Genomic DNA, 10,697 nt, shown 5'->3' with positions numbered 1-10,697 from the left:
ATTTGACTTACATATTAGTTGCAACTTTGGGGTATTAGATGTGAGACAAAAAAAATTCCAAAGTTGCAACTAATATGTAACGGAGGAAGTAAAAAAGAAGAGGGAAGGGAGGGGGGGTGGGGGGTGGGGGGCAGTAATGCGAACGAAGGTCGTCCCATATTTGTCTTTACAAGTCTTATAACAGTTTTTATCTCAATTATACCGGGACAGAAGATTCCAACTTACAACCAAAGTAGCATGTTTTATTGAGCTGATTTTGACACATTTACATAGCCCAAAAAAAGGCGAATTGTAGTCTCTTGTACATTAGATGACTTGTGCACACTAATTGACATAGACCAACAATTTCCATTCAAAAGAAGCATATTTGCATGATATAGAACATGTTTTAAAACACGAAGACATGAAATCGGAATGAAAGAACAGAAACACTAGTGTCTTATATATTATTATAACATGATAAAAGCTTCCTTTAATACCCCATCTCAAACTCAAATACATCCTACTTCCTAACATTAAACATACATTACTCACAATTCTCTCATTCTCTCAACTCAAACTATGCAAGTTACAATAGTCACCAGCTCCAACAATTTTCCCATTGAAATTAGCCACCAAGAATCTGTCCTCGAAATCAATCAAAAAATAGCAAAAATTCTAGGCATCCCTGTACCCTTGCAAACACTTTTCGTGTTCGGCTTTGAACTAATTGATGGACTCGACATGGATGTCTACCCCATTATCCAAAAAAGGCACAAGAATCAATCTCATTATCAGCATTACCCATGATGACTTACCTCTTATGGACTACTACTCGGTGCAAAGACTGCAAACTATTTACCATAATACAATCCCAGTCACCATAAAATTTTCCTCAAGGCAAATCAGCATAGTGTTAGACAGCATAACAGAAACAGTCAGAAGTCTGAAGGAAAAAATCCACATTATTGAAGTTGCCCCTATCAAGAGGATGTTACTCTATACTTCAGGAATAGAAATGGAAGACGAATTTCAATATCTGAGTGAGTACGGAGTTACTGAATATTCAGAAATCACAGTTCTCAAAAACATGAGCCAGATTAAGGATGAAACTCTCTGCAGGAAGCTAAGCATGGTGGTACAAACCTCAAAAAGTTTTCTTAACGCGGCAAGCATACCCTTGGAGATGGAGAGAAGCACTATTAATGAGATGAGGCAATTACTGCTGAATAGAAGGATTCTGCCTATGGATGATTACATATTCATCCATAAATAAAGGATAATGTGTGATAATTGTAGTCTTTGTTGGCAAGGTGTTGAAAATGGAGATTATCTTTATGTTTTTAAGGGAACAATTAGCAGATGGATGTTAGACTAAATAATGTAGGGGGCTTGTAATTATTCAGCAGTAGTACTACTGAATTAACAAAGACAGTTTTGTTTAAGTTTAAGTTGAGTGCTTCACTGCTTCGTCACAAAGAAGATTAGGCGAGTTGTCCTATCAAGGAAAAACTTCAGTTATTGACTGGAATGTTTTCCTATCATAATGAGATTATGACGATGTTGTTCATCTTAAGTAGTTTTTACTAATTATGTATGAAAGATGGAACATTTGCCAAAATTGGAAGCAAAATATAAATGTAATCATTTCAGAATTTTTGTGCATGTTAGTAGTATACAAGTATTGTATAAGGTATACACTCTGCCTTAGGGAGAACACCTAAACTGTGACTTGTAACAATGATGATGATATGAAACACAGCTGCCACATGCAAGCAAATCCAACTCCAATTCTCAAATTAAAAACTTTCCCAGGGTAACAAAATTTAGTAAGCTGCCAATAGGAAACCTCTCCGACTACGGAAAACAAGATTCACCCCCTGGCACCGAGCCTCTGACTGTCAAAAGTATTCTTCTCAAAACAAACCAACAGCACTAGATTCACGGCTTGCATGTCAGCATCACTATTCCTCTCAGTACTCACATTTAAAACCCCAGCATTCAAGACTCAATTATTGTCTCTTTCAAACCTCAAACATCTAATTTCCTTAACATTTGCCAACAAAATAAAAACCTGAGCAGCAATTCAGCAGCAGAAAAATTCATACTTTGAAGTTTTCGTCTAGTTATGCTGCCACCAGTGATCAAAATCATCAACTAAGAATAAACTATGCTTCACCTGAATGTCCTAATTAATCAGAGGAAAATACAAAGAAAACAAAACAACTCGAGGGGATTAGAAAACACACCTACAAGAATGCCAAGGAAAGTCTATTTGATTGTTTCAGTAGAGGCCCAACATTCTCAGCTCTGATATGTGGCTAGGGTCAAGTTCAGGAACATCTTTACTTTCACGGTCTTCCACTATGTACTCCTGCACATAATATAAAATCTTCAATTCAAATGAATGCAACAGAGAGGTTAGTAATATAACTTGAAGCAAATGAATTCCAACCATCACTCGCACAGAGAGACAAAGCAGGTAACAAAACAGTACAATAGAAGACTCCTCCTATGACATGAAAGGTATATATCTCTTTAACAAGTAGATCATCAAGAAGCTAGAATAAGAGAAAGCTTTAAAAATTCAGATCGGATGCAATATTTAGGAGCATGTGATGCATGTCTAATATTGACATCCAAGTAGACGACATAATTGCATTGCTCAAGGCTTCCCAATTATTAGCAATTGACATTAAGGAATAATTAGTACCTTTGTCAACTCTTGCTTTGCAAGAACATGATAGTGGCGCTCACTGATCCTCTGTCCACATATTATCGCTATGAAGAAGCCATAAAGCAAGCCAACGAGTATAATAGACAAAACTGCAAATATTGGACCAAGTATGTAGGACTTCATTAACTTTTCCACATATGAACCCACAAAAAAATCAGTTATATTAAAACATTAGTTTTCAATCTTATCATACAAAGGGTTTAACTGTACAGTAACAGAAAAACAATAAGATTGCAGCTACAAATGTCAACAAAAATCCAAACCACTCTGCCATGATTTTTTTTTTTTAAAAAAAATAAAAAATAAAAAAATAACCATACATAAGTGTTTAGGCATATATTACAACATGAATTAGGGTGTAAACATTCTATAAGAAGATAACCCCTCCCTTTCTTTTTGTTCTCCAATATAAATGGAATCTATGTCAATATATATGAAAAAAATCCTCATGTTGATTTTGTTTGAGTCGTTTCAATGTATAATTTCACAATATTAACTTTTATTAATTTTTTGTAGTACACATTGGTAGCTATGTATGCCTAAAGGTGTGCATCAAAAACTGAGCAAGAGGTGAGGACTATAAAGAGACCTAACTTTTTTAATGTAAAACAACAATTCAAAGTTCAAAGATATAACTCCACAGGCACAACTTCCAAAATTCTTGTGTAGTTGCAACATGCAAATAATATGCCTCATATCCATCTATAATTTTCAATAACATAAAGGAAAATTTGTCAAAAAGTACCTTTTGTATACCATAACTCCGCTTTATACGAAGTATTATTTTGTTTCTTTAAACTAACTAGCAAGTAACAAACCATTGAAACCGTCAGAAAACTTGATATGCCAGTTTTAACCTTTTATATTTTCCCACCAAATTGACTCCTAACCATCCTCACATTTTGTTTCTTTAAACTACCTACCAAGTAACAACCATTGAAACCGTCAAAAAACTTGATATGCCAGTTTTAACCTTTTATATTTTCCCACCAAATTGACTCCTAACCACTCTCTCTCTCTCTCTCTCTCTCCCTCCCTCCCTCCCTCCCTCCCTCTGGATTGCATCATTAGGGTCACCCAAACTTTACCTTTTTTTGCATTCATCATTTCAATCCTTGGAAGGGGACCACAGGAATTTGAATATGCATTAAGTAAGAATAGTTGTTCAATTTTGCAAGGAAGATTCATTCAGTTGAATTGCAATTCCATACATCCTACATTTTAATGCAAAAAACTTGCCAAATTGAAATTCTTAAAGATTCTTGCTTGAAACCCCAACACGAACCACTCTTCACATGAATAATACTCACCTAATTAGTGATCACCGTGTTTTGTGTGCAGCTGGCCACTGTTAAAATATAGTAATCTAGAAAAATCTAGAATTACGTTGTATAAAAATATAACATGAGATATTGGAAAAATATAGAACAATGTAGAAACTTGTAGAAATATCTTGTAAAATATCTAGCATGATTAGAAATTAGTAGGTAGAAAATTAGAGACTTAGGTAGAAAAATCTAGAATTAGAATTACAACTCACTAAATGTAGAGAGTTCTAAGCTAGGCCTATAAATAAATGGCCATGTATGATGATAGAGTATGTAAGAAACACAAGAAGCATACCAAATAAACAAAAAAAAGTCAACCTTTTTATATACTTTGCACTTCTTCTCCTTCCAAACTAAAATCATTATTCACAAATCTACTCCTCCAAAATACCAAAGCCCACCCACACTTCCATAATTTCTAACAGCCACACCGTATGGCCGCTTGTAAAATAATAAATTAAACCCTATAACACCGACCGAATAACCCTTATAATACAGTACGGGTAACCCCTATAACACTAATCGAGTAACCCCTACAACACTGACCGAGTAACCACTATAACACTGACGAGGTAACCCCCAAGATGACTGGCCACGGTGTTAGCCACATATAAAAAAATTTTATTAGCAATATGTTGAGCAAATGTTGAAGAGTGGGTGAAATAGGAGAGTTATAACCCAAAATTTTAGAAACCCAAAGGAGAAAAATGTGGAGCAAAAAGTGGGCCATGTGACGAAATCTGTTTAACGATTTGTAAACGTTTGGGACTTTGGTAGTTTAATACACACTAAATACAAATTTTTCTACTATGTATACAGAAAATTATTTTGAGTGAATCTTGCAAGACGATCACAAACCAGCAATACCCTCTAAAACCGTATTATGTTTTACACCTTTAAAAAGGGTTTTTACCAATTCATGAAAACAAAATATTATGGGGAATAAATGAACTCAGGCCACAAATGTCCACATTATTTCAGATCTATAACCAAATAAGATTCAGCATCACACTTTTTGGAAATAGCATCTCAGCCATGAGGTCGAAAACCATTAGCAACACAATCACAAAAAGGAGAAAAGAGAAAAGTATTCTGGTGGAGTAATATAGCTTAGTTCAATATGTCATATGCTGGAGAATCAACTCAGACATGAATTATTCAATTTTACAGAAAATCAAGAAATTTATTATTCCTTAAAAAACAACAAAGAATAACTAACTGACTTAGTGTTTATAAATTATAACACCTGAACTTGTCCATGGCATGAAGTACAAAACTGCACATAAATAATTGCAGAAAAGACAGAAAAGAACGAATCACATACCAGCCATGATATAAAATGCATATGGGTGTTCTTGATAGCCAAACATTTCACGTAGTTCTTCGCCATAGAATTTGTAAACTAAAATGCCTAACACTGCCACAATCTGTTAAAACAGCTTAATTAGAATTTTACAGCATGCCAAAACAAACAAGTATTACTAAATATGTAATATGAACACACATGCACATAAGTATATGTTATGCACTTATTGTTGATTAGTGTCCAGTGAATTTGGTTTAGCAACTTATAAGACACATGCCTAATATGGAATCCAATAAATACTGTCAAAGCAAGTAAAGTGCATAGGTAGAACTATATAGGCAAAAAAAAATAGCCTAACTATAGAGCACATGATCTTTAAAAAATTCCATGAGAAAAGATTTTGGCAAATCAACTATATCTTTCACATACATTATTATATCATAACAGGGCTAAGAGTGATGGCCAGATAAACATAGGTTAAATCTACATTTCTCTTCAGAACAACACATTTAAGAACCCTCCTACTTCCACTGCCACCACCAACCCCCCCCCCCCCCTAAAAATAAATTGATAAATAAATAGTATATATACCATTAAACCAACATCCTCAGAGAGGGCACTCAAAGCTTTTGGGCATATTGCAAATAGGGGTTTCAACGAAAGAGGCAAACCTCTTTAGAAAGAAGAGGAAGCAATTTGTAGCTTTAAAAAAGAATGACAAATTTTACCTATTGTAATCATTCTATTAACAAAATATAGCATTTTGTATAGGTCAATCATCTTCTAAGGAAAGAAAATGCTTAGCTATACATGGTACTCATAATGAAATTACCAGTACCAACTTTAGAGGACGAGATATGCCTAACCACATCCTTAGGAAAATATAGAAGAGAGTTGGTAAAAGAATCTAAACATCCTTAACTTAAAAGATGTATTGGAATAGGAAAGTTGTCGCTTTATCCTCGATCTAAAGCATGATGGCTTTGGTTTAAGGTATCTTGTGCACGCCCTTTCCTTAGAAGCTGATACTAAAGGAGCTCTATAAGTCCCACAGCTTAAACTCACTACAGCAACAATTCTAGTTGCATAGCCCAAAAATTGGAAAATCATTTGCAGCCAAATCAATCAATAATGCTTATTAGGAAACTCGGTCAAAATCTGACTGAACTAGAATATGAATATTCATACTGATTTTTTCCTGTATGTAAATTGTTAAGAATGTTTAAATACTTTACAGAGCATCATGTTATGTCATTATACCATCTGAACAACTATAAAAATGAGTGCATGATCTCTTGCAACAAGGAACTGAAACTTTAATCTCAACCACCAGCGATCCGATGGGACATTTGCTCGCAGTAAGAAATTTGCCCGGCATTCTGTACAATGAGCAAAAGCAAAGCCCTCCTGAGAATATGACAAATGAGATAATAACATTAAGTTAGTCCTCCAGTGATGAAAATCTAAAAAGTTCAGATCAGCAGAATGATTACACATCAGGGTAGGTATATGGAGGTGTTTTTTATGCTGGTTTCCAACATGTCTTGACGCAATTAAATTTGAAGCAGCAATTGTTTCTAGAGCACAATTATCAGGAGTTAAAAAAAAAAAAATCTAAAAAGTAAAGTAAAAACCTATAGAAACTTTAATTATGTAAAAGATGTATCCTAACCCCTGAAGGAAAAATATCCAACTTTAGCTGAACTTGAGAAGACAAGAAAGAAGCAGTATATTCAAGTACATGAAATTGAGATAGGGACGGGAAGGAAAAATAAGAACTTGCTATTCACTAGTATCCTGTAAATCAATCACTATTCAGTATGGCAAATGTTGCCTCACTTGGTAGTTATGTACAAATACTACTACAATCATCCTAAGTTGGTATTACATACTACAGCTTTAGTGAGAACAGGAAACCAAGCCTTAAATTGAACGCCCCCTATTATAATGAGACATTAAACAAGAATTTCTTCAGGTTATCATCCCATTACACAACTAGGAATCTTAATTCATAACTAGTAGAACACTATGTAGCAATCCTTTCTATCATGACTTACTGCAATTAAAAACTCAGTGCAATAGATTTTAAATACACAATGATACATGTGTCTTTACTCTTTAAATAAACCAAAGATAAAAATCATTTAAGGTAGGCTCTTCCACATGTGGTCACGGAAATGAGAAGAGAAACATGATAGGCGCAAATGGTAAATTTTTGTTAGATAATTGTTTTTGGAGAGCAACCGTCTCTAATTGCTGCAATTTGTGGATGTGAATACCTATTTTATCAAACTCAAAAATATGAAAATCAAGTAAACGACTTGGTCGACTTCTAAAACATCACGATAGACAACTTCAATGACTACGTAGATCTTCTAAACATATAACCGATACAGTTATAAATCACCACGAAACTAAATTAATTTTAAATTGTTCCTGTAATCAATACTACCCCATTGCATATATCTGACAACTGAATAGCTACTTTTTCCATCAGCTTTACTTGTCACTTAAATATGAAAATATCAATGCATTAGTACTAATCAGTGTAAGAAAATTCAATGCAACATTAGTTGTCAGTGTTGGATATCGATGCAATGACTAATAACTAAAGATTTCTTAAAAGGAAGTGAGTATAAATTTCTGATTCAGGGGCTCTACTTGTTAATACACTTCTGGCTCTAAGCAAAGTATTTGTGTTTTATAGACGATCAGAAACAACAATAACCATGGCTGGCATGTGTAGTGATGTGCACTACACATTTGTCTCTAAGAGCTTTAAGGAATGAATTTTAAGCATATACCTTTGTGGACCTCCAGTTGTCAAGACATGATCTATGGACATATTTCTGAGTGCCTTTGCAATGACATGGAGCAATTAAATCTTCTCCTGACACCATACATCAACTTATTAATCTCTCATATTAAATACTTGTATAAGATAACATCTATAAGAAGAATCAATTTATGAATAACAAAGATATATCATCTACAAACAAGAAGCGACCATGGGCACAGGATTTTCAGATGAGAAATAAATACTCAGCAAGGTATAATTAATACAGACTACAGGCCTACAGCAAAATTAGAGGCAGGAAGAAGGAAAGATGCAGTATTGTTGGTATAAAATATATAATTCCACAAGCAGTACAAGACCTTCAATTTCAAGGCATATCCGGCATTGTGGTTGCTCTGGATTCACTAGACTGCAGTTTTCATCAGCTTCAACATCTGTCACAGCAGAAGTATCGCAATCAACAGTTCTGATTTCACAAAGGGTAGTTTCGTGAGATTCTTCAACTAAATGGGACTCCGACAAGATAGGTTCTGTTTCTGAATCATCTTCTCCGCGACTGCCATTCGAAGCTAGTTGCATTGCAGATAATATAAAAATTCAAATAGTCCAAATCATCCTTTGGTTTGTAAAGCTTGAAAACCATTTCACCTGCTAATGAAGGAGATACCTGCAACAAGAGAAAACAAAGATGTAAAAGCCAAAATCCGAAGTTATCCCCTTAAATAAAGATGGTCAATTATCGGCTTCTCGGTATGATACTCAAGTTCTAATAGCATGCTAGTGTTTGTCAGCTCAATGTGTACATTACAGCAACAATAACTTAGTATAATTCCCAATGAGACAAGGTTATGGAGGTCCACACATACATAACCTCACCCTTAAATATTCTAAAACTATCTAGTAATGACACTGAGAAACTTTGATATATCCAACATGAAATCAAGATATATTCATAAACTTTTTGGAGCCAATCTGTGCACCACGTGGCACTCTCTTCTTATGCAAATGCAGGAAAAAAAAAAAAAGAAGGATGTTGTATATGCAAAGTAGCGCATGACCTCTAATTTGGAAAAGTAAGAAATTATTCATAAATGTACTACAATCTCATTATTTAATCTTTCAAAATAAAAAATGATGTCTTATACGAATTACTTTACATCACTTTTATAGCTTTTCAGAAGTAGTTACACCTTGATTACTTATGTCCTGTTCAGTTCACTTTATATACACTTATTTTAGGAAAAATGAATTCAAATTAGGGTTATTAAGTTCAGGATTAATAGTTCATATAAGTGGTAATAAGGGTTACTCAAGATCAATTCTCAACTAAAAAATAGATATTTACTGAATAGAAATGAAGATAACAATAGAATATTATAAGTGTATTCTCTTTTATAAATTCATTGGCAGTATACTATTAATCTTAGCCTTTTTTTTTTTTTTTTTTCATTTCCAAACTTCTAAGTTACATTACTTTTTTAAACTTCATATAACTGCTTGTAGCAGTAATTTCCTCACTAGAAAATAGAACAACGCATAAAAACCCAGGAACCACCCGAGCTATTTATATCATTGGTAATTTAGATATTAACAACTATAAATTCCTAATTGCTAAATTAGTCTCCACTCTGCAACATTGCCTTCATTAAAACTTGTTTGGATTACAGTTCCAATATAACTTACCTCAGCATTTCATGCCTAAAGAGACTATGTGTGCAAATGATCAAACCACAAAATTTCGAGAAAAAAAAAAAAATCGCACAACCTTGAACATAAAATCTTCAAGAGGAAATTCACTAATCACTTCAATTTTCAACACTCATACAATGTGGATCATAAATCAGCTCAATCAATGCAGAAAAATTAAACATCAAAAAAACTTGCAATCAACATCTCCATAAATTAAAATTCGCTAAACAAACTGATCAAATTCGACTATAATCGGGAATTTAAAAGCTAAAATTAAAATTAAGAAAATAAATAAATAAATAACCTGATTGAATCCGTCATTGCTGCAACCTCGGAGATCACCGACAATCCAAAAAAGTGCAGAATTTAGGGTTTCGTGTAAGAGAAAATTTGACAAAAATGGCGGCTAAGAAAAAATTAGCAGAGTAAAATTCCCAGATTTGATGAGAGAGAAAGTTTGCAAGATTTTGTTGATTTATTTATTTTAATTTTAGTTGGAGCGCAAAAGTTAGAGGAAAAAAGAAAAGGAAGAAGCTGAACATGTGCTACTCCTTGTTGTAGTTGGGATGAGGTCAAAGTCTAAGTGAGGGAATATTGGATGCCACGATTTTTTTTTTAATTTTTAAATTTTTAATTTTTTCTTTTTGTGTATAAATAAAGGATTCTACTTTTGCTCTATTTGGAATTTGGATTAGATTTTGATTTTTGTTAAAGAATGGTATGATGATGTCTATTTTTTAACTAACCTTTCTATTATTACATTCTTAATCACTATTGCAAATAATGATTTTGTTATCTTTGTTGTTTTTGCACAATATTTATTTCTAGGATAGTTTTAAATAATGGTTACACTTATTATTT

At 33.5% G+C, this 10,697-nt stretch overlaps 1 protein-coding gene and 1 pseudogene across 3 annotated transcripts in view; one reads left to right on the top strand and one right to left on the bottom strand.

Annotated features, from left to right (window-relative positions):
* LOC110687964 (E3 ubiquitin-protein ligase MARCH8-like) overlaps positions 1 to 10,449 on the bottom strand; it is a 16,627-nt gene extending 6,178 nt beyond the window's left edge. For 2 of the 3 annotated variants that reach the window (XR_002504488.1, XM_021864620.1), the window contains exons 1-7: positions 10,141 to 10,447; positions 8,507 to 8,814; positions 8,155 to 8,240; positions 6,611 to 6,757; positions 5,369 to 5,471; positions 2,693 to 2,805; positions 2,229 to 2,353 (exon numbers count right to left, since the gene is read on the bottom strand). Coding sequence is in view for 2 of the 3 variants with exons in the window: in XM_021864620.1 (XP_021720312.1) it covers positions 2,264 to 2,353; positions 2,693 to 2,805; positions 5,369 to 5,471; positions 6,611 to 6,757; positions 8,155 to 8,240; positions 8,507 to 8,726 (759 nt within the window). In the remaining variant the exon portion in view is untranslated. Of the gene's footprint in view, positions 1 to 2,016; positions 2,111 to 2,228; positions 2,354 to 2,692; positions 2,806 to 5,368; positions 5,472 to 6,610; positions 6,758 to 8,154; positions 8,241 to 8,506; positions 8,815 to 10,140 lie in introns of those variants that run through there. The other variant, XM_021864621.1, reaches the window with a different exon arrangement.
* LOC110687963 lies at positions 82 to 1,499 on the top strand (annotated as a pseudogene).
* Positions 10,450 to 10,697: the final 248 nt, after the last annotated feature.

Source organism: Chenopodium quinoa, unplaced genomic scaffold (genome assembly GCF_001683475.1).
Source record: "Chenopodium quinoa cultivar QQ74 unplaced genomic scaffold, ASM168347v1, whole genome shotgun sequence".
Lineage (NCBI taxonomy): Eukaryota > Viridiplantae > Streptophyta > Magnoliopsida > Caryophyllales > Amaranthaceae > Chenopodium > Chenopodium quinoa.
Note: the sequence above shows the minus strand (reverse complement) of the source record. Positions and strands in the feature narration are given on the sequence as shown.